The sequence below is a fragment of the Lynx rufus genome, unplaced genomic scaffold (genome assembly GCF_022079265.1).
Source record: "Lynx rufus isolate CCGP_SWC_20201006 ecotype Redwood Valley unplaced genomic scaffold, mLynRuf1.p SCAF_37, whole genome shotgun sequence".
In the NCBI taxonomy this organism is placed as follows: domain Eukaryota; kingdom Metazoa; phylum Chordata; class Mammalia; order Carnivora; family Felidae; genus Lynx; species Lynx rufus.
The window spans coordinates 1,284,548-1,311,688 of NW_025814853.1; the positions used below are offsets into that span (position 1 = coordinate 1,284,548).

The following is a 27,141-nucleotide window of genomic DNA, read 5'->3' on the forward strand; positions in this document are numbered from 1 at the left end:
CTCTCCGGCGGAACCTGGAAAACCCGTCCCACCACGGGCTCCCAGACGGTGTAAAAACCAGGGGTCTCTAATGTGCTGGAGTGTCCAGTAGGGTGAGACGGGCATCCTTCCCGGCCGCCACCCCCTCCCCGGGGCCCCCGCTGAGGCACCCTGATCCCCCACCTGGTCGCACGTGGTCTCCAACCAGAGATCCACGCAGGTCAGCCCGGCCACGCGGCCCCACGGGAAATGCTGCTAAGTGGCCCGGGGCCCATTTCTTTCTTTCTTTTTAAAAAAATTTTTTTTAATGTTTACTTATTTTTGAGGGGGGTGGGAGGGGCAGAGAGAGAGGGAGACACAGAATCCAAAGCAGGTTCCGGGCTCCGAGCTGTCATCACAGAGCCCGACGCGGGGCTCGAACCCATGAACTGTGAGATCATGACCTGGTTGAAGTCAGACGCTTAACCGACTGAGCCCCCCAGGTGCCCCCCGGGGCCCATTTCTTCCCAGGGGTCCTGCTGCCTTCCTGGCCCGCCCTGGGGTCGTCCAAATCCCACTGTTGAAGATCAGGGTGGTTGTTTTCTGCCCCAACCCCCGCCCCTGAGCTGGGCGGGCTGGTGTAGGGGGCAGAGCCAACCTCTCCGGGAGACCCAGGAGCACCAGCCACGTCCCCAAGGTTACTCTCAGGGCAGGGGGCTTGCCCCCCACCATCTCGTCCCCTCACCTGCTGGCCGTCCGCACACAGGGGTCCTTTCCGTTCCCTCAAAGGGCCAGGCTTCGGAAACGGAGCGGCCAGGGCTGTGACGGGGAGCGGGGGCTTCTCTGGGGACATGGCTACCCCCGCGTCCCCTCTGCCGCAGACAAGATCGATCAGGAGAAGAAGGAGCAAAGGGAGATTGAGTGCCACACAAGGGGCCTGGAAAACGAGCTGAGGAAGATCAACGTGCTGGCAAACAGGAGTCGGTGCAGCTCCGAGGAGCTACAGCAGCACAACCTGGTGACCGAGAAGGACTTCGTGGGCTCCCTGAAGGTCAGGGCCCGAGGGCACGGGCTGGCGGAGGGAGGGCGCGCGGGTGGGCGCTCACGTCCCCCGGCGTCACCCACAGCCGGCCGCGCCCCTGTCCCCGCGCAGGCCTCGGAGAGGGAGACCATCGAGATGCAGGAGAGGTTGGACCAGCTCCAGGAGGAGAAGGCGGCCACGCTGAACAGCCTGGTGGAGGCGGAGTGAGTGCCACTGTGGTGTCACCGCCCCTGCAGCCCAGGGGCGCCCAGCGTCCACTACACCTGCCTGGGGAGCGGTTCTGGAGCCAACACTGGGCGGGGGGGTCCCAGGAAAGACCTGGTGTCACCACACGGTTCCGGCCGCCCGCCCTCGCCAAGCCAGTCGTCGGGGGAAAGCGAGTGGCTCTTTCGGACAAGCGTTAAAAGTTACATTATTGCTGTGATGTCTGACGGCCAGAGTAATCCACCCCCAGCTGTAAGCATTCTACGCTAGAACAATCTGTGCAGAGCAGACAGGGAAAGTCACGTTGTTGTCCCAACCCCCTTCCCTTACCGGAACCCACGGTGTTCGTGTCTTTCCTCTCTGCTTGCTTTTTATTTTTATTTTTATTTTATTTTTATTTATTTTTTTATTTTTTAACGTTTATTCATTTTTGAGAGACAGAGACAGAGCATGAGCGGGGAAGGGGCAGAGAGAGGGAGACACAGAATCCGAAACAGGCTCTGGGCTCGGAGCGGTCAGCACAGAGCCCGACGCGGGGCTCGAACCCACGGACCGTGAGATCCTGACCTGAGCCGAGGTCGGACGTTCAACCGACTGAGCCACCCAGGCGCCCCTCTGCTTGCCTTTTAAACAAAAATGGGGGTGTTCTCTATGCTGCCCTTGGAAGCAGAGTCACGCATTTTCTGTGGACCGACATCTGCAGTGGGAGCTGGGCTGCTGAGCCTCTCCTCTGCGGGCACACGTCCCATTGGTGAGGCTGCACCTCATGACCTAAGCCCCTCCCAAAGGTGACACCTTCCACCACCGTCACACGGGGCGTCAGGGGGAGCGGCGAGGGACACAAATGTGGAGACCGGGGCACGGGCGTAGGTCTTCGCTGATACTGCAACTTTCTCTTCCAAATGAAGTGTGGTTGACACACGGTGTCCCACTGGCCCCAGGGGTGCGCACTGTGCTCACCACTAGGGTAGCTGCGGGCCGTCACCACCCGACGCCGTTACACCACCACTGATGACATTCCCCTGTGCTGTGCCTTCCGTCCCGTGACTCACTCGTTCCGTAATCTTTGCGAATATCCTAGTAGCTTCTGGGCTGTTGGCCCGTGCAGGCTTTTTCTTACGTCGACTCCTATCACGTTCGTGTTCTTTTCTTGGTTCCCCTGCAGCTGCCTGATCCGCTCTGTCCGTCTCTCTTTTTACGCCCGCGGTCTGTCTGCATCGCGGGCTGGCAAACCCTTGCTGCAAAGAGCCAGACTGTAAATGTTTTCGGCTTTCGGAGCCACACAGCCCTGTTTGAAGCCACTTGAAGTCTGCCGTCGCAGCTCGTGAGCCGCCGTGGACAACACGTAGCAAACGGGCGTGGCTGTCCTCCAGTAAATCTATTGGTGGACGCCGTAATTTGAATTTTATGTCCTTTTTCTGCACGCGGTCTTTGAAATCTGCCGTGTGTCTCATACTTCTGGCACATCTCGATTCAGACTCGGCCAAGTTCAAGCGCCCCGTAGCCACGTGTGGCTGGGGCACCCTGTTCAGTGGGGCAGGAGAGGCCATTGCTGGCAGCTGGTCTGGCCGTGGCCGTGGCCGTGGCTGTGGGTCCAGGTTCCTCCTGCCGTGCTCGCCCCCCTTGGTCCCTAGCAAACCAGATGGTGGCCCCCGTCCCCACCCAGGGTGTCGGAAGGTGGACTTGGCACTACTGGGAAGGTAGTTGGGTGCCTTCGAGGCCCAGCCTGTGAGCCGCACCTGCCCTCCAAGCCCACGTCGGGTGCTGTAGTGGGGAGAGACTGCCCCTGCCCCTGAGCACTGTGTGAGGAGCATGGCTCTGGGGCACAGAGGGGAGAGGGAGGAGGACTGCAAAATTCTACCCTCCCCGAGGGTGCCAGTCCACAGAGACTCAGGGGGCTTCGGGTCCCACTCTGGTCTCCGGGGCACGACTGCCCCCTTTGCCCTGGGTTGGGTGGGCTGGCAGGAACTTCAGAGGGCACATTGGCCCAGGGTTTTATGCCGGCCTGCTGGTCCCAGAACAGGGGAAATTTGTTTCTGTTTAACAGTTGAGCCCGTCACCCGGTGCCTGGGTATTTATTTATTTATTAAAAAAAAAAATTTTTTTTTTAACGTTTATTTTTGAGAGAGAGAGAGAGAGAGAGAGCATGAACGGGGGAGGGTCAGAGAGAGAGGGAGACACAGAATCTGAAACAGGCTCCAGGCTCTGAGCAGTCAGCACAGAGCCTGACGCGGGGCTCGAACTCACGGACCGCGAGATCATGACCTGAGCCAAAGTCGGACGTTCAACCGACGAAGCCACCCAGGCACCCCTGCCTGGGTATTTAAATACGCCATGTGGGAGCGAGACAGAGCCGGGTCCAAGGTACTGGGCCCCCTGCTCTGAGCCCACCCCAGACCTGCCTTCCACCCACCCGCTGTGGGTCCCGATTTGGAGCGAGCACTTAAGAGCATGGGCTCACAGAAGCCACAGAAAGAAATCCCCTTAATTTCGCCCTCTCTCACACTGCCTCTCCCACCTTTAAAGACACCAGATCATGCTTTGGGAGAAAAAAATCCAGCTCGCGAAAGAGATGCGTGCATCGGTGGATTCCGAGACGGGCCAGACGGAGATCCGAGCCATGAAGGCGGAGATCCACAGGATGAAGGTGGGTGGGAGGAGGGTGGCGTTGGTGGGGGGAGTGCTGGTGGGCCTGGCCTCACTGGGGGAGGGCCCCACGGGAACCGCACGGGCCACCCTGGCCCGCGGCACGGACGTCACCCCTCAGCTCCAAGCACAAGCACCACCAGCTGCTTCCTTGCCGACCTCCTGTCCACGGTCTGTCCTCTTCCGTCCTTCCTGCACGGAGATAATCGGACGCCACCAGACACACGCAGCCGTGTGCGCGGTATTTTCACGAGGCGCTTGGATCCTGACCCCGGGGCAGCCAGCGCACTCTGGCCTTCCTGCGTGCCGGTGGCGTGGCGAGCCCCGAATCTCATGACCCATTTATTGAGCAGAAGGTGCCTCGCTCACTCAAAAGTGCTCCGAGACTGCACCCGTCTCCTCCCTCGGAGCCTCCCTCGTTCGTTCTCCACCGTCATCTTGAGTCAGATTTCATGACCTCACGAGAGGCTGGTAATTAGATCCCAGGCTATCACCGAGCCTGAAGAGACTGGAAGAGTAGGCAATAAAAACAAACACTCGTCACTGCCACAGCCCGGCTTTTAATCAGGACCCCTCTGGCTGTGCCGTTCAGGGGAATTCTGATCAAATGCGTGAGCCTCTGATAAGTGTTTAAAGCCCTCCACTTAATTGACTGTTCAAACCACACAAGCCACATATGTTGTGGCTGCAGCAGGTCGAACCCCCGCCAAGCGCTCGCACACGGGCACACAGGGACCGCCTTCTCCCTGCCTGCTTTTTGTCCCTGAACAAAAATAGGGTCCGTACGTCCAGCTCAGCAATTTATTTATTTATTTATTTATTTATTTATTTATTTATTTATTTTTAAATGCTACGGACAGGGGTGCCCGGGCGACTCAGTCGGTTGAGCGCCCGACTCTTGATTTCGGCTCAGGTCACGATCCCAGGGTCGTGGGATCGAGCCCTGCGTTGGGCTCTGCGCTGTGGGTGGAGGCTGCTTAAGATCCTCTCTCTCTCTCCGCCCCGTCCCCCCGCACATGCGCACACTCTAAAATAAGTAATAATAATAATGATAAGAATAGTAATATGGACATTAACCCAGTCTTTAGCGGTTACAGAATGTTCCGCGGTTGTATCCTAACTCCTTGGAACATTCCCGGGTTGATGAGTTCAGACTATGCCCAGTCCCCCATGGTGCCTCGTCACCATGAACAACGTTCCAACAATATCCTCTCTCACTGGGGTGTGCTTGTTTTCTGTAGACTAGGTGCCCAAAGCGGGATTACGGGGTGAAAGAGTGTCTCCGTGCTTGACTAGACCCCCCGCCACGGGCCACTTTTCCAAAAGGCACTTTGCGAACGACCACGTCCGTACGGCCTTGGCCCACAAGCCTTGATTCGTAAACTGCGGCTTTTAAGTGAGCTCGCCCTTTGTGGCATACCGTCCTGTGAGTCGTGACAAAAACATGGTGCCACGTAACCACCACCGCTTTGTGACACACAACACTGCCGTAGCCCTCAAGTTCCCTCGTGCCCCCTGGGCTGAGCTTCCCGCGCCCCCGTCCCTGAAGTTCCCAGAACGTCACATAAGCAGATCCTGTGGCGTGAAGCATTTTCAGTGTGGCTTTGCTCACCTGTCCTCATGTCTTTGAGACTCATCATGGTGGCGAGGACCCAGTCCGTTCTCTACGCCTGGTTCTGGTGGCCCATCTAAGAAATCGTTGCCCGGCCCAAGGTCACGAAGATTCTTCTAGAAGCTTCATAGTTTCACATTTCCCATTACGATCCATGATCTACTTTGGTTGGGTTTTTTTTTTTTCCCATGCCCTAGTTTGAGTTAATTTTTGTATATGGTGTGAGTCGTGGTTTGAGGCTAACTCCCCTACCTTGGGATGTCCCATCGTGTCGGCCCCGGGTATTGTAAGGACTGTCCTTGTTGAAGTCAGCTGACCGTGTTGGGTGGGTCTATTTCTGGATTTCTGGGCACTCTGCTGTGTCCTCCTGACTGCGTGCCTGCCCTGCCCCCCATCCTACATGGTCTACACCACTGCAGCTCACCGTTTACGTGAGCTTGTTTTGTTTACATGGCGTCTTTTCCCTCTCCATAAAAATTGAAGAATCGGCATGTGAATCTCTACAAAAACGCCTGCAGGGACCGTGCTCAGGCCACCCTGAGCCCGTAGGTTGGTTTAGACCGTCCGGCATCTCTCCATGGCTGGTTTTCAGCCCGTGAACACGGCGCGCCCCCTTGGCGTATTTTGGTCTTGTCTGACTTGTTGCCAGCATCCGGTCCTCGCCTGTTGGTTAGGTTTCTACCTGAGTATTTCCAGTTTTCTGGTGCTAAAGTCACTGGTACTTTTTCACTTTTTCAATTTCAAGTTGCTCACTGCTTACAGAAATGCGACGTTTATTTATTGCCTTTGTTTCGTGATTTTGCTAAACTCGCTGTTTGTTAGGGTTTTTTTTTTTTAATGTTTTATTTATATATTTTTGAGACAGAGAGAGACAGAGCATGGGCAGGGGAGGGGCAGAAAGAGAGGGAGACACAGAATCCGAAGCAGGCTCCAGGCTCCGAGCTGTCGGCACAGAGCCCGACACGGGGCTCGAACTCACGGAGTGTGAGATCATGACCTGAGCCAAAGTCGGACGATTGATCAACTGAGCCACCCAGGCGCCCCTGTTTATCTTTTTCTATTTTGAACCCACTTTTCTGAAGCAGAACTTACCCACAATCAGATGTACTTATTTTAAATGTCTAGTTGGACGGGTTTAGCACGGGCCCACATCGACACCCCCACACCCGAGACAGAACACTCCCGCCGCTCGAGAAAACCCTGCGTGGCCCCTACGGTCAGCCTCCTCGACAACCGGGGCCCCAGCCCTGGTCCCACAGACCCTTCACCTCACCATCTTACAAAACCACGAGTAAGAAATCAACCTACCGTCCCTGTGCTGCTCCGGAAATCCCAGCCAGGCTGCGAGCCGTGTCCTCTGTCTGCCAACCCCCCTTGGCCTCTGGCACTTTCTAGTTTCCTGTTGCCCGTGCATTCTTTACGTGGACCTGAAAATCGTTCTGACCAGCTGGCGATGCCCCCCGATCCCTGTGTCCCCGGGCGCATCCCCCTCGTCCCCGTGCCGGTCCGGGGCTCCGTGGAGCTGCGCTGACCGTGCCTCAGTCTCCCTCGCCGCCCCTCTGCCCTGTGTGCCCAGGTCAGGCACGGGCAGCTGCTGAAGCAGCAGGAGAAGATGATCCACGACATGGAGCTGGCCATCGCCCGCAGAGAGACCATCTCCACCCAGGCCGAGGGGCAGCGCAAGACGGACAAGAAGCTGCTCACCCGGACGGACTTCCACCGCAAGCAGACAGAGCTGCGACGCAAGATCAGGGACGTTCACAAGGTAGGGGAGCTGTGGTAGGTGAAGGCTCACGGGACACGGAACCTGGCCTCGGAGCCCCACCGGCGTCCGGCCAAGCTCTTGCACGCGGGGCTCGGGCACGTTGCCTGACAGCTCTGTGCCTCGGCTTCCTCACCTGTGAAACGGGCACTCGTCTGGTGGAGTCGTCCAGAGGATCCCATGGAGGGTGCTGGAATAGCCCCCGTAGGTGTAAATCCTGCATAAGGACAGAGTAGCCCAAAATGCAAGGCTTGACCCAATTCCTCATTTGGGAGTTACTGGAGGCGGCAGAGTGGCCTTTTCTTGGTCCTTCTTGGCCGGTCCTCTCTGCCATGCTGGTCATTCGTGAGGTCCATCCCTCTCCATCCCTGGGGCTCCCACACCTGCCCAGAACCCGCCCCCCGCCACGCCCGACTCCTCAGCTCCAGCAACAGGTGCATGTACCCAAGTCCTCCTACCGCACACCATGCCCAGCAAGGCCTCTGGCGTTTGTGCCCAGAATGGCCCTTTTCCTCCCTGCCAGCGCATCCCAGATTCTCCCCTGTCCCCGGCTAGACCCTGAGAGTCACCTGGTCACCTCTCCTTTATTCATCCACTGGACCCCACCAGCTGCTTCCTCCGGGAACCACCTCCAGCCACCTGACCTCAGAGGAATGGAACCAGACCTCCCCCACTCCCTCCCAGCCCTGCCGCTGGCCTCCCTCACTGCCACTCCCGGCCCCCCACCCTGCGAGGCCTTAGCTCCCGCCCAGGCATCTGCTCCCAGCCTTGGCATGCAGCTGCTCAGCTGCCCCTGGGCCCTGGGCCCTGGCAGATGGACCTCCTGCAAGACAGGGGCCCCAGAACCGCTCAGGCCCCCATGTCTCTGCCCGAGCCATGCCTGCCTCCGGGGAGCGGTCTGCAGTGTGGGCTTGCCCGCGCCCCGGCGTCTCACTGGGACTCGCCCCTCTGGGTCCCGGTTCCCGAGGGGCAGGGACTCTCTCCATCCTCATGGGAACCCTCCCCAGAGTATATCCTTCTAGCCTGACTCTGTCCACTAAATAACCACGTCCCGGCACGGTCCCCAGGCCACCGAGGAGTGCACCAAAGCCATCTCGGAACTGGAAGAAACGCAAAAGCACATGAGCAACTCCCTCCTGGAGAAGCAAGAGCAGCTGTCAAAGATGCAGTCCAGGACCGACGAGCTCGAGGCCAGCCTGGGCCAGCTCCTGGCCCTCAAGCAACAGGTAGGCACGTCCCCCGAGCCAGCAGGGCCACAAGAACCCGGGCGTGGAGTCTGCCCCTGGCAGCAGCCACTCTGCCTCCTCGGGCGCGCCTCCTCCCGACCCGCTTCGCCCAGGGATCACAGCGCCGCCAGCCGCTTTGGGATTCCCGGCTCATCTCGTCTTCTCTAACCATCTAATGACACCGCGCATCCATTGTGGGCCAGGCGCCGTCCTGGGTGCTAAGGCTACAGACCAGACCAGGACAGAGAATGATCCCTGCCCTCCCGACCGTCACATTTGAGGGGCAGAGGAACAGATGGTGAACACAACGAATGAGAATTAGGTGGTGGTAAATACTCTGGGGAAAAAGCAGAGAAGGGGCCTCGGGGTTGGATGGGGGGTCTGAGAAAACATCGTGGAGTCCAGACTTGAAGGGGGTGAGGGGGTGAGCTGCCGGCTGGGTAACGCAGGGCAGGAGACCACTCTAGGGGCAGCCAGAGAACAGTGATCGGGTGATCATGGCTTTGGACTCTTCTCGGGTCGGCGGGAAGACAGGGGAGGGCTGGGGGCTGAGGAGTGGCTCGGGTCTTAGCAGGACCGCTCTGGCTCTGACGTTGAGTGTGTGGGACGGAAGGGTGGAGGGTGGACACCGGAGGCTGTTTGAGATGCCACATGGACCAGGGCAGTAGCCGTGAGGCTAGTGAGAAGCGGTCGGATTCTGCGCACAATTTCAGCCGCCCCCGTGGGCTTTCCCGCCAGATCGGATGTGGTGTGAGCAGAAGAGAGGGGCCAGCTGAGTCTGCCGGGTCCAAGCCTGATCAGCCCAGACAGGGGAGGTAGCGAAAAGTGTCCGCTCTGGGGGCGGGCACCTGGCAGCGTTAAAGGTCTCTCAGACGACGGGCGAAGGAAAAGGGTCTGAAAAGCGCACATCTGCCTCTTTTCCACGGTTTGGAGAATCTCTCTCCTTCACCCTTCTCCACCTGGCATTTCCTCGAGTCCTGACTCTGTGTGGGGGCAAGCCGGTGTCCTATTTTCAACCTGCCTAACCTGATGCGGGGTCTCTTGTCCCACCCAAGAACCTCTCGGAGCTGGTGGCCCTGCAGACGCGCCTCAAGCACCTCCAGGCGGTGAAGGACGGCAGGTACGTGTTCCTGTTCCGCTCCAAGCAGTCGCTGCTGGCGGAGCACAAGCGCTTGGACAACCGGCTGGCCGTCATCAGCACCATCCTCCACCACGTGAAGGACGAGTACCCCCAGTTCCAGGAGGCCCTGCTCAAGGTCAGCCAGATGATCGCCAGCAAGCTCGAGCCATCTGGGTCCTCCTAGAGAGCAGCCGGGACCTCCCCCCAGCCTGCTCCCATGGAAGAGACCAGAATTTTGTGTATGATCAGGGACTTAGAACGTTCGTGTCACCGAAAGCCACGTCCACCCTCAGAGAGGTCCTTTAAGACGAATAGGCAGGCCAGCATGGCGTGATTCTTTCAGCCACCAGCAATTTCCACTAAGGCCATCCCCACCCCACCCCCCTCCCGCTACGTTTCCGGTGGCATTTCAGAGGTAGGGTGTCTCCCACCCCGCGCTGGACTCGAGGTCCAAGCGGCGCCCGGGTTCGGGGAGGCTCCCGCCTCCGCCCTTGACAGGCCTGCTCACCGTCACGGTCCAGGGCGCGGGGTGCAGCGGGAGCGCCCCACGGAGAGCGCGGGTGGGACGGGCGCCCCCAGGACGCACCTGCCCTGCGCCTCCCCAGCGGCCCCCGCCCTAAAAGGGCCTACGAAACAATTTCGCTTTCCAACTTTTCAGCGGAAAATAAAACTTTTTCTGAATATGGGGGAAAGGCGTATTTCTCCGGGAGCGCGTCGGAAACCGGCCCCGCCCGCGCCGCACCCTCGCCCCGCCGGGCCCCCCACGGCGCCCTGTCACGTTGCGCAAGAGCCGCTTTTATGGGCGCGATGACGCTTTCCCTTCCAGAACGGCTTCAGTTAACGGGCGACCCCGGGGGCCGCTCCCCTCTGTCGCCCGCCGGCGCGTCTCGCCAGGTGAGCTCCCCTCCCCTGCCCTCCTCCCCCCTCCCCCGCTGCGGGCCCGGCGGACGGCGCGGGCCGGGATCCGGACGCCCCGCCACCAGGGGGCGCGCGGCCGGAGACGCGCACCCTCGCCCAGGGCGCCTGCGCGGGCGGCCTGTCACGTGGCCCACCCCGCCCCCTCTGACGCGTGCCTGCGGGCGCCGGACCCCGGGTGGCCGCTGCGGGCGGGGCGCGCGTGCGCGGAGGTGAGCCGGGGTCGGGGGTGGGCCTCGGTGGGGCGCGCGTGCGCGGAGGTGAGCGGGCCGGGGGCCGCAGGGGTCCCGGCGAGGGGCGGGGCGGGGGCGTCCGGTGGCTGCCCCCGAGACGAGAGACCCGGGGGTCCCGGCAGCCGTGACGCCCCAAGGGGGAGGGACCGATCGCTCGGCGGATTGAACCTCTCTGGTTCGCGGCTGGACAAGTGGAGCGTGTCGTGCGCGGGTCCGCGGGCGGCGGTGTCGACAGGGACCCCGGGGACTCCACGGCCTCATCCGCGCCCTCGGTGCTGGGCGAGGGGAGCCGTCTTGTCCCGTTGTGGGGAGGAAACCGAGGCACGGGGTGGGGACCCATGCCTCTCGCGTCAGGGCGGAGCTGGACTGCCACCCTGGCCTGGGGAGCAGCGGCTCCGATCCACTTCCCTGAAAGCGAGGTCACAGGGTCTCCCGGCCAGCAGCGCACTTGACCTCCCTGACCTTCAGTGTTTCCCCATTTGCCTAAACTGTCAGGCCCTCCGGCCGACTGCTCTTCTTGTCAGTGGAGTGGAAACAGCGCGCGCGGCCGGGGGGCGAGCCCCTCTGTGTCCCGGGCCGCCCCCGCGCTTCTGAACTCAGGGTGGGGAGGCCCGTGGGCCTGGCCCGTCAGCTCCGGTCCCTACATCACCGTGATCACGAGGTGTCATGTGTTCCTGGATGGGCAGGTGCAGCCGGGACGCTGTACAATAAAAAAATAAGTATTTAGTTTTTGTCCCCGGTCCGTGGCACACAGACCCTGGGAATCTTGGCAGGGGCGGTGTGTTTTCTGTGCTAATAAAGTGACTGGTGGCTGGGGCCTCTGGACAGCTTCGGGGTCGGGCCTGGTCCCCAGAAGCACCCAGGCTGGGAACTCCCAGCCCCAACCCCCCTCCCCCAACCCCCAGGAGCACTGAGGAGCTGGTGATTGACAATCGCCAAGGGCCAAGGATTTGAGTAATGGTTTCTGTGTAATGAAACCAAAACTCAGGGTTGAGAGAGCCTCTGAGCCGGTGAACACACTTTTGTGCTGGAGGGCGGGGACGCCCCATCCCGCGTCCTCTGGTTGCATCCTTTATAATAAACGGGCCGCGGTAAGCCAGGCTCTTCCCCAAGTGCTGTGAGTGGTTCTAGCCAATTCCCAACCGGAGGTGGGGGAGGGGTGAACCCTTGAGTTGGTGGCCAGTTATTTAGACGTGGGGCTTGCGACTGGGGTCAGAAGGGGGACGGGCCTGCGGGGCTGAGGCCTTACCTGTCGGGTCCGCGCTGGCTCCAGGAATTCGGGCCAGAATCGGAACGAATCCTGGGAGACCCAGCTGGTGTCGAGGATTGGTTGGCGTGAGAAAAAAACCCCCGCACACATTTGCTTCAAAGGTGCTGTGAATTAAAGCCGTGGCCCGCTGTGGCAGGAATGTCCCAGGGGATCTGTCTGTGGCTGTGACAGGCTCAGACTCCCCGGTGCGCGACGTGACTCCTTCCCAACCCTTGCGTGTTCCTGGAAGCCCGAGGGTGCGTGCATCTCACGAGCCTCTGCTACACGGAGCTGGCATGCGTGGCCCCATCTGCTCCGCGGCCCCGCTGCTTTCCGGCCCACAGCACGAGGGCAGGCTGCTCAGGGAGGCCCCGACACCCCTGCTGGCCAGCTTCGGCTCAGGTCCCCCACCCGCAACCCCAGCCCCTTGGCCTTGTGGAACCTTCCCTAGCCTGCACGGCAGTCTGGGATGCTTGGGCCCTCAGCCCCTCCCCGGGCCTGACTCCCAAGAGGTCAGACTGGGTGCGGGGTGACCCTCCGGGCCGCCCCTGGCAGCCTCCCCAGTTTCAGACAGGAAGGACGCCCCTCGTGAAATCCTTGCACGTTCAGTCCCACGTCGATGTCTCACTCCTCGGAGGAGACGGCCAACAACGTTCCTTATGAGATATTTAGAACGTACACGTAAGCCGAGCGCAGGTAGCGACAGTCCGATCTCCGGAGGAGCCAGATGCTCCACATGTAACCTCAGGGGCGGGGAGGGCGCCACCACCTGCCAAGGCCTGGGGCCAGCCCTTGAGTGTCGCCCTCAGCTGCAGTGCCCGAGACCGCCTACCTGGCTGGAGCCGCCTCCCGGTCGGCAGAGGAGGGACAGAGGGACGGTGGCGGGTCCCCCCGAGGACGTGCCCACTTCTAGCGCATCTGCCAGAACTTAGCAGCTCGGCCACAGTCCGTGCACAAGCAGAGTTTACTCTCTGCGCCGTGTTGTAACTTCTTGTTCCGTTTGTCAGTTTACCGCCCAGGTCTTTGTGTGTCATTAAGCCTTTTTTTTTTTTTTTTAATGTTTATTTATTTTGAGAGAGAGAGAGAGAGAGACTGAGCAGGGGAGGGGCAGAGAAAGAGGGAGTGAGAGAATCCCAAGCACGTTCCAAGCTCTCAGCAGGGCTCGAGCCTGACGCAGGGCTCGAACTCATGAACCGTGAGATCATGACGTGAGGCAAAACAGCGCAACCCACTGAGCCACCCAGGTGCCCCTCGTTAAACCGTTTTTTCGTACATCTTCAGTGCGTTTCACGGTACAGGGTATTCTGCAATCCCCTCTTCGGGGCTTTTCTCTGCTTTTCCAGTTCCCTCCCTTGCCGTCTTCCCGAACAGTGCCAGGAGCTTGTCTACCCTCGCCCGCCCCGCTTTCTCCGCACACCTCACCCTGTGCGCTGCTGGCCCAGCCGTGGGGCCACATCTGGAAATTGGCGTGAGTCCCCTGAGGCCCCCTCCCTCCGCCTTCCCTGCTGAGCCCGGCCCTTCTCTCAGCAGGGCCTCCAGGACCCAACCCGCTGCCTGCAGGTGCCACCGACCATGGACGCGAGGTGGCCGCTGTGCTGCTGCCCCCTGCTGGGGGCCTACATCCTCGTGTCCCTGGCCACCGCCGCCCTCCTGGGGCACGTCCTGCTCCATGATTTCTTGCTGGTCCCCCAAGAGCAGCGTGGCTTCTCCCAAGTAGCTGAGGGGCTTTATCGAGCTCGCCAGCAGGGAGCCAGCCACCCAGGCCCCCAGGCCCCCCCAGGCCACCACGGCAGTCCCAGAGCAGCTCCCACACGGTGCGACGTGCCCCCCAACAGCCGCTTCGACTGCGCCCCGGACAAGGCCATCACCCAGGAGCAGTGTGAGGCCCGGGGCTGCTGCTACGTGCCTGCCGGGCAGTGGCCTCGGGTCCCCCGCATGGGACAGCCCTGGTGCTTCTTCCCACCCAGCTACCCGAGTTACAAGCTGCACAACCTGACCACCACGGAGACAGGCTACACGGCCACCCTGACCCGCGCCACCCCAACCTTCTTCCCCAAGGACATCTTGACCTTACGCCTGGACGTGCTGCTGGAGACTGAGAGTCGACTCCACTTCACGGTGGGCGGGGCCCCACGGGGCAGAGAAAACGTGGGTGGGCACCGGGCGAAGACGAATGGATCTGCCGGGCGTGTGTTTAGGGGGCAGATGCGTTTTGTGCCTTCACGGGGAGTCCCGGCGTGAGCAGACAGTGCCTACACTCAGGGAGCAGCGGCCACTAAGACAGCAATTGGAAGGTTCTAGAACATGCTCTAGAGGGCAGGGCTCAGGGCACAGTGGAGGGAAGGTGGGTCTCCCCCAGGAAGTGACATCCCACCTGGGACCTGAAGTCCTGCAAGGGTCCGCAAGGGGAAAGGTGGAGAGGGAAGAAGGGGAATGTTGCGGGCAGTGGGCGGTGGGATCTGATGATCGACTGCCCCCTGAGGGCAAGACGTTTTGTCTGATTTATTCCCTGCTGACTCCCAGTGCCTGGAACAGTGTCTGGCACATAGCAGGTGCCCAGCAGAAACCTGAGGACTGAACGGACATGTGGAGGCCAAGCTGAGGCAGCCTGAAGCACAGAATTCATAATTGGCAAAGTAATTTATAACAGCCAACATTTACCCAGTGATTACTACTGTGCGCCGAACAGCGTGGAGCTGGACGCCCTCAATTCTACTCTCACCCACCCTGTGATGGGCGTGTGGGGTGCCAGCTTCAGCAAATAAAAATACAGGATGCCAGGAAATCTGAATTCCAGAAAACCAAGCAATGAGTTTATTTTTTCAGTGTGTGTCTCATGCACTATTTGAGACGTACTAAAAAAAACCTTCAGACTGTGCGTTCTGTGTTTTGCCTGGCGACCCACGTGAGGCATTCCCCGGGTTCTGTAGATGACCAAACTGCCCACGCTCACCTGCTGTGCACGGCCACACTGGGCCTGGCACCGGGTCCCCGCTCTCCTGGAGGGTGAGGAAGGTGGGGAAGGTGTGCAGGGGAGGCCCCCGGCCCGCAGAGGGCCTCACGGCACACCATCTGACTTCTAGATCAAAGATCCCGCCAACAGGCGCTACGAGGTGCCCTTGGAGACCCCGCGTGTCCACAGCCGGGCCTCATCCACACTTTACAGCGTGGACCTCCAGGAGGAGCCCTTCGGGGTGGTCGTGCGCCGGAAGCTGGACGGCCGGGTGCTGTGAGTGCGGTCTCCGTGCCCCCAGGGAGTGCCAGGCGGGGGCGGTCTCCTCCAGGGGGCATCTGGCAGGGACTCCACCATACACAGCGATCCTGCCCCAATGTCACAAGTGCAGAGGCTGAGAAAGCTCGGTGGGTCGGGTGTGAAATGACACCTCTCCCCCCGGGGAGCATCTCCTCGGACCCGCTTTGTTTACGTTATGTTATTTACGATCAGATGCTGTGTATCACTCACGACAGGGCAGGTGCAGTAACCGTGAACCCCGCCAATCCCAACAACACAGAAGTAGGTGCCGTTACGGCCCCCGCTTTACGGATGGGGAAACTGAGGCACAGGGAGGCGAGGTGGCTTGCTGGCAGGTGACGGAGCCAGGGCCCCAGCTTCCATGCTGTTGGCCGCTGTTTCCAGTCCCTCCGGGGCTCGTGTCCCCCTGAGATCTTAGGTTTGTCCGAATCGTTGCTGTGGTCTGTCCGCCATGGAGCCGTTCCCGTTCCAGAAGCTCACTCCTGGGCTTCCAGCTCCCACAGTGGTTCCAACCCACAGCAGATGCTCTCGGGCTCTGCTGGGAGAATCAGGGCAACTGGTTGGTCGTGCCCTTGCCCCTGGGGGACGTGTCACCTCCGCTGCCCCCATCATGACCGGGGATTGGACGCACCCAGGCATCTCAGAATCCACTTTTAGACTCAGATGCCACAGCTGTGACTCCCAGAGTCTGACACCTCCCCTCGCAGAGTGGACCCGCACAGCCATGGGGCCGGGGCAGCACCTGCCCACGCCCCCCGTCTGCCCTGACGGATTTAAGCACTTTCACAGGACCGCCACGTAAATATGTGCCCAGAGCGGACAAGACTCCCCTTTGTCACTGAACTCAGTTACGGGCTCGGGGATGAGGTAACTTGGACCTACCTTGGTCTTAAGGGAACTCACCTGCTGAAATGCCCTTTTTTTCTTCTTTTTTTTTTTTGCCCACTCTTGGCTGTGCATTATCAACCTGCTCCCAGGGCTGACACAGTGGGAAGAAGCAGTGAATGAGTGCAAGTACAATGTCAGGAATAATAGAGCTAAGAAGGTTCTAGAAATGAGCGGTGAAATGAGCTGTGCAGATGCAGAGAGGGTTGGCTCTGTCGGGGGGAGCTACAGAAGGCCTCTCTAGGAAGCTGACCTTTGAGCAGAGATCTGAGAGAAGTTTTCTAAAGCCTGTAATCAGAGTTTGGTCTTGAAAACACACACACACACACACACACACACACTCGTAAGTCTTGCCCAGGGGCAGGCAGGGGGCAGTGGGAGATCTTCCCAGGAAATCAGCGATAGCATGTACTCTGTGCCCCGTCTGTGGTTCTTGCCTTGCCCTTGACCCTGTGCAACCTCAGGGCACCCTGGCCACCCCTGGGTGGACGGACAGCTCCATGGGCTCTGGAGCTGGGCTGGGCTGGGCAGACCTTGGCCAGAGTCTGGGAGCAGCATGGCCCTTGCGGAAAGAGCTCAGGGCCACAAGTCCTAGCGCTAGCCAAGTTCGAGCCGCTCCTGTCCGGCACCTGCTTGCGGCCAGGCCTCATGGGGCACTCCACTTCTGGACGCCCGCCTGGGGGCAGTGTGGACACAGCCAGGTACCTGGGTGCACTGGATGTGCTCTGAGAGCTCTCCACACCTGGTCAGGTCCCCAGGGTCGCCAGGCCTCGCATGGCCACGTCTGCCCCGGGTCAGTACATCACCGAGGTGACCAGGCCACTCTGGCCCTCCTCGGGGGGATACCAGGGCCCAGGGGTCTCTCTGGGAGGGCCCACCTGGGGTTCATCTGGCTGCCTGGGCATTTCCTGGCAGGCTGAACACGACGGTGGCCCCCCTGTTCTTTGCTGACCAGTTTCTGCAGCTGTCCACCTCTCTGCCGTCCCAGCACATCACGGGCCTGGCCGAGCATCTCGGCTCCCTGATGCTTAGCACCAACTGGACCAAGGTCACCCTGTGGAACCGGGACATCGCCCCCGAGGTACAAGGGGCAGTGGAGGCGGGGGGAGCGGGGGAGCCATGTGGGTGAGGCTGCTAACGTGTGTGTCCGCGTGCCCAGCCCAACGTGAACCTGTACGGGTCCCACCCCTTCTACCTGGTGCTGGAGGACGGCGGCCTGGCTCACGGGGTCTTCCTGCTGAACAGCAATGCCATGGGTAAGCGGGTGGGCGGCCACCCCCAGCCGGCATCCTGTCCCCGTGTCCCACGGCCAATCGTCCTTCTGAGCTCCCAGGCCAGGGGCTGCCCCGGGTGTGGCCGCGTCCCCTTCCTTCACGGAGGGACCTGCCCGACAGGCTGGAGGTAGAGGACTGGGGCCGTGGGGGGGTTGGGGCTTGTGCGTCCCCCCAAGAAGTGACTCCAGTGGGCTGTGTCCTCGTGGCCTCTGCCAGCTCTGCCCTGAGGTGCCCCCAAGGTGGACTCCGAGGCCCCTGATCTGAGCGGAGGCCAGAGAGGGGAGTCCTGGGGTCTGGCGGCTCGGCATTTCCCTCCCCAGACACCAAGCAGGCTGTAGATTGGTGGTGTGGGGGCAGTATGGGGCGCAGGGATCTGTCCCTGAGCCGCCCCAGGGCTGCTTCCCCCAGACGTGGTCCTGCAGCCGAGCCCGGCCCTCAGCTGGCGGTCCACGGGTGGGATCCTGGACATGTACATCTTCCTGGGCCCTGAGCCCAAGAGCGTGGTGCGGCAGTACCTGGAAGTCGTGGGTAGGCTGGTCCCCCAGCCCTGCGCTGCCCCCTCGCCTCCCCCGCCCCTCCTTCCCCCCTCCCCCGCCCCTCCCGCCCCCTTCCCCTCCCCCTGCCCACGCGCTCACAGAGCTGCCCTGCCCGCAGGCTCCCCATTCATGCCGCCCTACTGGGGCCTGGGGCTCCACCTCTGCCGCTGGGGCTACACCTCCACTGCCGTCACCCGCCAGGTGGTGGAGAACATGACCAGGGCCCACTTCCCCCTGGTGAGCGCTGGGCGGCCCGGGGCGGGTGTGCGTGTGGGGGCTGGGCCGGGACTCCGTCCCTGTGCTGTGGCCACAGGACACTCAGTGGAATGACCTGGATTACATGGACGCGAGGAGAGACTTCACTTTCAACAAGGACGGCTTCGGGGACTTCCCAGCCATGGTGCAGGAGCTCCACCGGAGCGGCCGGCACTACGTGATGATCGTGGTGAGTCCCCCGCCGTCCCCATCCCCTGCCGCGCCAGCTGTTAGGGGAGGGAGGCCCCGTGCCTCCTCCCCCAGACAGCAGCTTCCTCGTGGTGCCTGCGGGGCTCTGAGGGTCCTTGCTATCGACCGGGATACCGACCTGGGCTCTGCTGTCCTGTGATGTCCGGCTTAAGGCCTCCTGGAAACATCGTGTGCCGCTTAGGGTCCTTTTGGCTGTAGGTTACGTGAGCGGCTTAAAGCAAGGGGTGGGGGGTGCCCTCGGCTGACGCCCCCCCCCCCGGGACTGGGAGGGCCGGGGCGGGCTTGGACGCCCAAGAAACCAGAGCCACAGAGGCTCCGAGGGTCTCCCGGCCCCGCCTCCACTTAAGTCAGTTCTGCGTCACAGGACGGAGGGCAGGGCTCTGAGTGGCCCAGCACAAGGACACCCTCCCTGGGCCGGTGCAGCCAGGGGAGCGGGGGGCAGTGCCCAGCCATGTGGCCAGAGGACATGGGGAGGGGGCGCCGAGGCTGAGTGGTTGCCATAGTGGACACGCCACAGGGGAGGAAACCTGTGCTGATGTCGGCCGTTTCCATGACCTCGGCCCCTCGGAGGGCAGCCGGCATCCGCGGCCACTCAGAGCCCGGAGGGCAGGGGCAGGCCTTCTACTCAGGAAATCGGTGTTCGTGGTAGAACACTGGGGAGACTCTCGAACTTGTGAAGCAGAGCTCAGGCCCGCATCCAGGTGTGCCCACCCCCGGCACGTGGGCTTGTGCACACAGGGTGTGCTGAACACACACACGCGAGGCCCTCTCCGGCCTCTGTCCTCCGTCAACACTGCCTGGAGAGCGTTCTCCCGTCTTCCCAGCAGTGGGTGCCTGGCTTTGGAGCACTCCCTCTCCTCCTGACGGGGTCCCCCCACCCCCTCCAGGATCCTGCCATCAGCAGCTCCAGCCCTCCTGGCAGCTACCGACCTTATGACGAGGGTCTACGGAGAAAGGTTTTCATCACCAATGACACTGGGCAGCCACTGATTGGGAAGGTAGGGTGGGGGCCTGGGCGCGCGGCGGGGGTGGGGGAAGGGGGGAGAGGGTAGAAAACGGGAGTCCCCAGCTGGTGGGGACAGGCAGGCGTTCAGGAAGAGGACGGGATTTAAGAAATCATCACGTTGTCCGATGGGACAGAGCATGTGGGGGTCACGGCTGGAGGTGACGGTGGCCCCTGACAAGGGATGCCACCTCGAATCCTTCCACGGGGGGCGTGGAAGGGCCCAGCCCGGGCACGGGCGCCCTCCTTGTCCTCCAGCCCCCGGGGGCTTCCCAGGCCTTCCCACGGGGCGCCCGGCACAGTCCCAAACTCCCGGTTCCAGGGTGTGCCCAGAACCAACAGGAAGGGGCTCCCAGCTGCGGGGAGGCCGGGGAGGCTCCCAGGAGTGCAGTCATTTGAGACTCGGTTCTGGGGCCTGTGTCTGAAAGGGAGGTCTCAGTAGAGTCCCACGGCCCCTACCACCGATGACCCTCCTCCCCGTAGCCCTTCACCCCCAGGCAGGTGAGTGAGGCTGGAGCTCTGGGGGGCCCGGTCTCCCCTCTGGCCTTTCCTCCAGGTGTGGCCCGGATTTACCGCCTTCCCCGACTTCACCAGCCCCGAGGCCCTTGACTGGTGGCAGGACATGGTGGCTGAGTTCCACGCCCAGGTGCCTTTCGACGGCATGTGGATCGTAAGTGTCCCGTGGGCTGTGGGACCGGCCCAGCCTCTGCCCGGGGCAGGGCGCCCACCTCCGGGGCCTGTCTTGCAGGACATGAACGAGCCATCCAACTTCGTCAAGGGCTCTGTGGACGGCTGCCCCGACAGTGACCTGGAGAACCCGCCCTACGTGCCAGGCGAGCTCCCCCTCCTGCCAGCCCTCACCCGCCGGCCGCCGGCCCCCTGGCCCCAGCTGCCTGGGGCTCAGATCAGGGCTTTTGCTTCTCTGGTTTGGGAGACTCAGAGCTGTCCTTTCTGAGGAGCCGATGGGCACGGCCACCCGGGAAAGGGGAGGGCAAGACCAGGAGGAAGGTCAGGCCGGGGAGACAAGAGCCAGGCAGCGTGGACCAGCACACCTGCCACTGAGGCGTGGCCCTCCGGAGGGAAGGCATTTCGGGCTTAGGGATGGGAACGGGGAAGGACTTGAAACGGGTCAAGAGCAGGTGGGGGGTGACGCCTGCGGTCTGCCGGCCTCTGTGTCCACCTCGTCCCCACCCGTGGCACAGAGGAGACGATACAGGGACCCACCCCGAGTTCCGAGGGCGCTCCGGGCTGGGGGTGGGGGGCACCGGCCGGCCACGGACGGGAGCGGCCTCCTTCTCTTCCAGGGGTGGTGGGCGGGACCCTGCGGGCAGCCACCATCTGTGCCTCCAGCCACCAGTTCCTCTCCACGCACTACAACCTGCACAACCTGTACGGCCTGACAGAAGCCCTTGCCTCCCACAGGTGAGGGGCCCGCTTGGCGCTGTGCGGGGCGGGGGCGTCAGAGGGAGGGCCGGCGGTGACCGCACACAGACTCCCAGAGGGAGCCGGGAGGGACGGCCGCCCTCCTCCGTGTGACGCGGCTCATCATCCAGGGTGGTCTGGTGGCTCGGACAGAGCCTCCCCTCCCTCCTCCTGGCCTCGGCGCTCGGGGCTGCTTGCTCTCGCCCTGCCGCCCTGCTGCCCCTCCGGGCGCCAGGCCACTGCTCGGTCTCCCTGCCCCGCCCAGGGCCCTGGTCAAGGCTCGGGGGACGCGCCCCTTCGTGATCTCCCGCTCGACCTTCGCGGGCCACGGCCGATACGCCGGCCACTGGACAGGGGACGTGTGGAGCAGCTGGGAGCAGCTGTCGTACTCTGTGCCAGGTGAGAGCGCCTGTCAGGAGGGCGGCCCGGAGAGGGGGGCGGTGGGCCCAGACCGGAGCGCCCGGCTCGGCTCAGCTCAGGGAGATGCCACTGCCCCGCCACGGGGCCCCGCCGCTGACTCACACGGGGCCCCTGTGCACCTGCGCGGGCCGGCTCACCTGTGGCGCCACGCTGGTGGGCGGCGATGGGCTTTCCAGAAGTCCCCGATTTGCCCCAGCCGCTGCCTGCAAAGCAGTCAGATCCCGTCCTCTCGTGGTGTCCCTTCCGGCGACCGCATCCTGTCTGAGCCCAGCCTGCAGGTGCCGTCCACCCTCCCACCCCCACCCCCACCCCTCTGCAGAGAGGCACTTCGATTTGAGTTGTCAAGAGCTCTGATGCTGTGACGCGCGTTAGGCAGACGGGGCTCGGGAGCTCTGGGGAAGGGGCTGGGGTGGCCTCCCGGGGTCACCACGTGGGCAGCTGAGGGGAGCCTCCACCTGCAGCCTGCAAGCCTCCCGATAGCACTTTCGGCAGTGGCAGGACCACGCGCAGACCCTCGGGCCGTGGGGAAGCGCTGGTGGGCGAGCTCTGGGGCAGGAGTCCATTCCTCCTTCCGGAAGCCGCTCTGCCACAGGTGCGGCGGGCTCTGACCTCGCCCTAGGGCAGGTGCGCCCGCCGGCGCTGCAGGCCTATCTCTGAAGCCCCCTCGAGCGGCAGGTCCCTGGGCGACCCTCGGTGCGCGCCGATCATGACCGGCAGAGGTCATGCGGGCCCCTGACCTGCTGCAGCCCAGACAGGTGTCCCCCACGGCCTCGGGATGGGTCCGGTCCTGCCCATCGGCTCCTGGCCGCCCAGGAGACACTGAGGAGAGGGATGGCCCGGCGCAGCCTGGCCCTGCTGAACAGTGGTGGGGCGGGCCCTGGCCGACGTGGCCTGGAACCCACCCGACCCTTCAGCAGCCGTGGGGGCTCACCGTGCCCGCCGGAGCACAGCACCCCACGCTGGCGCGGAAGGCAGCGGTCCTGGAGGCTAGCGGTCTGAATGACGGTGTCGGAGGGGCCGTGCTTGGAGCCCCGGGGCGACTCCTTCCCGCCTCCCCCAGTTTCTGGGGGTTGCCCGCTGTCCTCGTGTCGTTGGCTCGGGGCTGCGTCACTGGTCTCTGCCCGTGTGTTCGCTCGGCCCTCCCCCCGTGTGGGTCGTCAGTCTGGGTTTTCCTCTTACGTGGTCACCAGGCCTACTGGATCAGGACCCGCTCTGTGACCTCACCTTAACCGTGTCTGCAGACACCCTCTTTTTTTTTTTTTAATGTTTATTTATTTTTGAGAGAGACAGAGCATGAGTGGGGGAGGGGCAGAGAGAGAGGGAGACACAGAATCCGAAGCGGGCTCCAGGCTCTGAGCTGTCAGCACAGAGCCTGACGCGGGGCTCGAACTCACGACCCGTGAGATCATGACCTGAGCCGAAGTCGGATGCTTAACCAACAGAAGGTGCCCCTGCAGAGACCCTTTCCAAATAAGGTCACATCACAAGTACAAAGGGCTAGGACTCCCACATACTTTTTAGGGGGCAGGGTGGGGGGCACAATTCAACCCTGAGGAGCTGCTTTGCTCGGCTGACCCAGGTGTCAGGAAGCAGTCCGCAAGGCAGGCTCTTGGGACCGCCAGTGGGAGACACCGAGGCCAGCGCGGTACTGACTGCCGGGCCGGGGCCGGTGGCTACAACGTCTGCTCCCCAGAGGGGCGGGCGGTCCACGGCCCAGGCGGACCTACTCCGGCAGCCTGAGCCCCAGCCCGCCCCGCCCTCCCAGAAATCCTGCTCTTCAACCTGCTGGGGGTGCCGCTGGTCGGGGCCGATGTGTGCGGCTTCCTGGGCAACACGTCGGAGGAGCTGTGTGTCCGCTGGACCCAGCTGGGGGCCTTCTACCCGTTCATGCGGAACCACAACGACCTCCACAGCCTGGTAGGGGCGCGGGCCGGGTGGGTGGGGGTCTGCCCCCGGGGTCCCGCTGTGGACGCGGCCGCACCGGCAGTGAGAGCGGAGCCGGGTCTCCCGCCGCAGCGGGGAGGGCGGCCGTGACCTCGCGGTGCTCCCGCGGCCCCTCTGCAGCCTCAGGAGCCGTACAGGTTCAGCGAGACGGCGCAGCGAGCCATGAGGAAGGCCCTCGCCCTGCGCTACAGGCTGCTGCCCCACCTGTACACGCTGTTCCACCGGGCCCACGTGGGGGGCGAGACCGTGGCCCGGCCCCTCTTCCTGGAGTGAGTGCCCGCGTCGGGGAGCGAGGGCCCAGGGGCAGCCCCGTCCTGCCGCAGGGGGCGTCCCGGGGCCTCCCTGCTGGGGTGGGGGGGGGAGGGGGGCCCTGTGCACGCCGCTCCCTCCCCCCATGAGAGTGCAGCTCAGGGCTGGGGGCCTTCCGGGCAGGCCAACGGGGGGGTAACAAGGTACAAAACCATCCCGATCGAATGAAGGAGACCCAACTGATATCCCCCAAGTGGGACTCAGATACGTAAAAAGGTGGCATGCGGTTGATTAAATGCCACCTGCAGTCAGTGGACTAAACGAGTCCCAGGTAGTAAAAGTCTGTTCCTTGTTGGCAAAAATCCTCTTCTCCCCCTCTCGCTACAAGCGTAAATTTCGGATGGATTACAGGCTTAAGTGTCAAAAAGGAAGCTATAGAAAGTTCCACAGGAAAACAGGTGCCTGGCAGGAGAGGACTCTGAAAGCATCAAAGGGAAAAGGCAAGGGGGGTTGGGTTTAACAGAGGGAAACAGAGGCAACGCTCCCGTGGACGGAAACAGAGAACGTCAGCACGTGCCCCGCTGTGGAATCGCGGAGGCAGGTCAGACAAGATGCCAATCTTCTCACGTAAAGAAAAGAAAAAAAAAAAAAAGTTTGCCGGAAAGGCCGGCAGGGGACAGGGTTACTCACTCCCCTCACCGCCCCCCCCCCACCCCCTGCCAAGCTCGGGCGGCGGGAACCGGCTCCCGGGGCTTCCGCGAGGCCCCTTGAACACGCCGGCCTCAGAGGTCACCAGGCCCACGAGCCCACCCCTCCCGTGCGAAGGTTCCCCGAGGACCCCCGCACCTGGGCCGTGGACCGCCAGCTCCTGTGGGGAGCAGCTCTGCTCATCACCCCGGTGCTCGAGGCCGGGAAGGTTGAAGTGACCGGTTACTTCCCCGCTGGCACATGGTACGACCTGCAGACGGTGAGTCCTGCGGGCCCTCGAGGGGTCCCTCCCTCCTGCCACGTGTGGGCCACGTGGGGAAGGGAGCTCGCTTGTGGCCCTTGCGTGGGGCTCCATGTGGATCTTCCCACGCAGTCCTTGCAGTGACCCATTTTCCAGATGAGGAAACTGAGGCCCAAGCGGGTAGCTCCCCAGGACTCCAATTCTCCCAAAGTCCTGCTGCGCCCCAAGCCCTGGGTCAGGGCCTCTGTCCCAACGACTTGTCTGGGCTGGGCCTGCGGGGCCCCGCGCGGAGCCTGAGGCTCCCACTCCTGGTGACGTGACGCCGCCCTCCAGGTGCCAGCAGAGGCCCTCGGCAGCCTCCCGCCTCCGCCTCCCGCACCCGTCACGCCTGCCATCCACAGCAGGGGACAGTGGGTGACACTGCCAGCCCCACTGGACACCATCAACCTCCACCTCCGGGCCGGGCACATCATCCCCCTGCAGGTACCCGGGCCAGCCACCTGAGCCTGGCTGTCCAGTAGAGGGTCCGTCCCCAAAGCCCCGGGCAGAGACGACAGCGTGTGAGGGTTGAGGATGCACAGATCCGCGGCCGTGCCAGGCAGAGGGGCACCTGCTCCGTTGGCTCTTTTTAGGAAACGGTCTGCAAACGTGCGTGGGCCTCTCACGTCCTCCAGGGTGTCTGCCTCGGCCGGAGTGCTCGCCACGGGTGTCCGAGCCCCTCGGCCGTGGCCTGTCCTCCGGGTCCCGGCTTCCTGCAGCACGGAGCCGTCCCAGCCCAGTGTCCTTCCCGTCCCCGCTCTGGAGGCCTCCGCCAGGCTTGAGATGGTGACAGGTGCCACCCGCTTTTCCAGGGCCTTGGCCTCACAACCACGGAGTCCCGAAAGCAGCCCATGGCCCTGGTCACAGCCCTGACCACGAACGGGGAGGCCCGAGGAGAGCTGTTCTGGGACGACGGGGAGAGCCTGGAGACGCTCGAGCGTGGGGCCTACACACAGGTCGTCTTCCTTGCCAAGAATGTGAGTGTCGGGACCCGCCCGGGCTGGGGGGTCGCCGGGGCCCCCTGTCCCTGTCCCAGCCAAGTGAAGCGAGCAGGGCCCGGGCGCTGGCCGCAGTCCCCATGCACCTGCCGGCGTCCGGGTGTGCGTGGGGCCCATCCCGCAGGTCTTTCCGGGCCCTCTGCTGACCATTTCCGCCTCTCCCCTTGGCCAGAACACCGTTGTGAACGAGCTGGTGCACGTGACCAGCGAGGGGGCCAGCCTGCAACTGAGGAAGGCCACCGTCCTGGGGGTGGCCGCGGCCCCCAAGCAGGTCCTCTCCAATGGCGTTCCCGTCTCCAACTTCACCTACAGCCCTGACACGAAGGCAAGAGCCCCGCAGATGGGGCCAGAGGGCTCGTCCCCAAGGATGGCAGGGGCGGGGGGAGGTACCAAGGGCCCTGGGGACCCGGTGCCGGCCGGCCGGGCCGTACGAGGCCAAAAGGACCTTGGTCCCCAGGGAAGGACAGGCCCCCTTGCAGCTTGGGCCTTTCCTCTGCCTGTGTCCACACCGATGGTGACTCATGGGCCATGCTGAAAGCAGACTCAGCCAGCGAGGAACAGAGCCAGAAGCCTCCAGGGGCTGGGGCAGACCCCGAGGGCACCACCCGCCCAGGCCCAGGCTCCTGTCTGCCGAGCACTCGGGCCTCACCTCTGTCAACAACTGTTTGGTGGTCACGTTTTCTTTTTTCTCTTATTGCAGACCCTGGACATCCCTGTCTCCCTGACGATGGGAGAACAGTTTGTCATCAGCTGGTCTTAACCAGGGGCCGGTGGTGTGTTGATCCTTTACAGGAAAAGACGGGACTTCGCAGCGACCCCAGCACCTGTGCTCTTAGTCAAGATGTGGGGGGCGGGGCTCAGGGTCGGAAGCAGTTGGCCCACGTCTCACGGCGGACGTCCCTCCAATGCCCAGATCTGCCTGTGTCTACCTCCCGGGCCCCAGGGCTCTGGGCCAGCAGCACACGTTTGCCTTGTGTTTGCAATGCTCTCCTGGAAGGTTTACCTCCCCGCAGCCTGTCACCGGAACGTGTATGACGTCATCCGCCGCCTGCCCAGGACAGCAGAAGTGTGCTCGGGGTGAGGACGCTGTCCCTGCACCCCGAGGTCACGCCAGATGAAAGGACAGAGCTGCGTGGCCACTGTGGACTGCCGTCTGGGCAACCGCGCCCCGGCAGCCAGTGGGGCTGCCCGCCGGCAGGAGGGCGGCCACGGGGCCTCCAGAAGATTCGCAGGACCCGGGGAAACCCTCGCTCCAAAGTGCAATTGTGTTTAATAAAAGGGGCATTGCAATCAAGCTTCTGCTGGTCCTTCTGGGGTTCAGGGCGGGGAGGATGTGTCCCAGGGCTGCGCCACTCCATCCTTGAGGGCCCCCTGGCGCTCCCGGGTGGGGCGGGCAGGCTTCGCGCTCCAAAGGCAGCATCGCCCGCCCAGCCGGGCCTGGCATCGGAGGCACGTGGTGGGAGATGTGCCCCCACGCCCCACCCCAGACAACCGCTGGTCTGCTTGCGGTCGGCAGCTTGTTTCCCGGAAGGTTACGGAAGCGGAACCCTCCGGCACGTGCGCATCGTCCCGCTAGTATCAGTCAGCAGGATCGCGGAGGCTCACCCACGTGGACCTCAGCGCCGTGTCCGGCTTCACTGTCAAGCACTTCCCATCACGTGGACGTGCCACGGTTGGTTTGGCGGGCCTCGGGGCCGTCTCCGATTTTTGGCTGTCACGAACAAGGCCGCGATGAGC

At 62.8% G+C, this 27,141-nt stretch overlaps 2 protein-coding genes across 4 annotated transcripts in view; both read left to right on the plus strand.

Annotated features, from left to right (window-relative positions):
- CCDC40 (coiled-coil domain containing 40) overlaps positions 1-9,754 on the plus strand; it is a 42,671-nt gene extending 32,917 nt beyond the window's left edge. The window contains exons 15-20 of the mRNA XM_047093909.1: positions 840-1,009; positions 1,112-1,203; positions 3,731-3,851; positions 7,039-7,227; positions 8,292-8,450; positions 9,506-9,754. Coding sequence (XP_046949865.1) covers positions 840-1,009; positions 1,112-1,203; positions 3,731-3,851; positions 7,039-7,227; positions 8,292-8,450; positions 9,506-9,754 — 980 coding nt within the window. The remainder of the gene's footprint in view (positions 1-839; positions 1,010-1,111; positions 1,204-3,730; positions 3,852-7,038; positions 7,228-8,291; positions 8,451-9,505) is intronic.
- An 875-nt stretch (positions 9,755-10,629) lies between these two features.
- Positions 10,630-26,698, plus strand: GAA (alpha glucosidase). 3 transcript variants are annotated; one of them, XM_047094006.1, is made up of 20 exons: positions 10,630-10,697; positions 13,498-14,085; positions 15,051-15,196; positions 17,021-17,186; positions 17,265-17,361; positions 17,788-17,907; positions 18,034-18,152; positions 18,229-18,360; positions 19,268-19,378; positions 19,940-20,053; positions 20,132-20,216; positions 20,688-20,805; positions 21,071-21,204; positions 22,991-23,142; positions 23,290-23,438; positions 24,244-24,385; positions 24,701-24,850; positions 25,219-25,383; positions 25,577-25,729; positions 26,105-26,698. In XM_047094006.1, the coding sequence occupies exons 2-20, from the start codon at positions 13,540-13,542 to the stop codon at positions 26,162-26,164; spliced, it is 2,859 nt and encodes a 952-aa protein (XP_046949962.1). In that variant the 5' UTR covers positions 10,630-10,697; positions 13,498-13,539; the 3' UTR covers positions 26,165-26,698. The 3 variants fall into 3 exon arrangements, with proteins under 3 accessions (XP_046949962.1, XP_046949961.1, XP_046949963.1); XM_047094005.1 differs by lacking the exon at positions 10,630-10,697 and having other exon boundaries at positions 13,194-14,085; positions 25,577-26,698; XM_047094007.1 differs by lacking the exons at positions 10,630-10,697; positions 13,498-14,085 and adding an exon at positions 14,092-14,973 and having other exon boundaries at positions 17,061-17,186; positions 25,577-26,698.
- Positions 26,699-27,141: the final 443 nt, after the last annotated feature.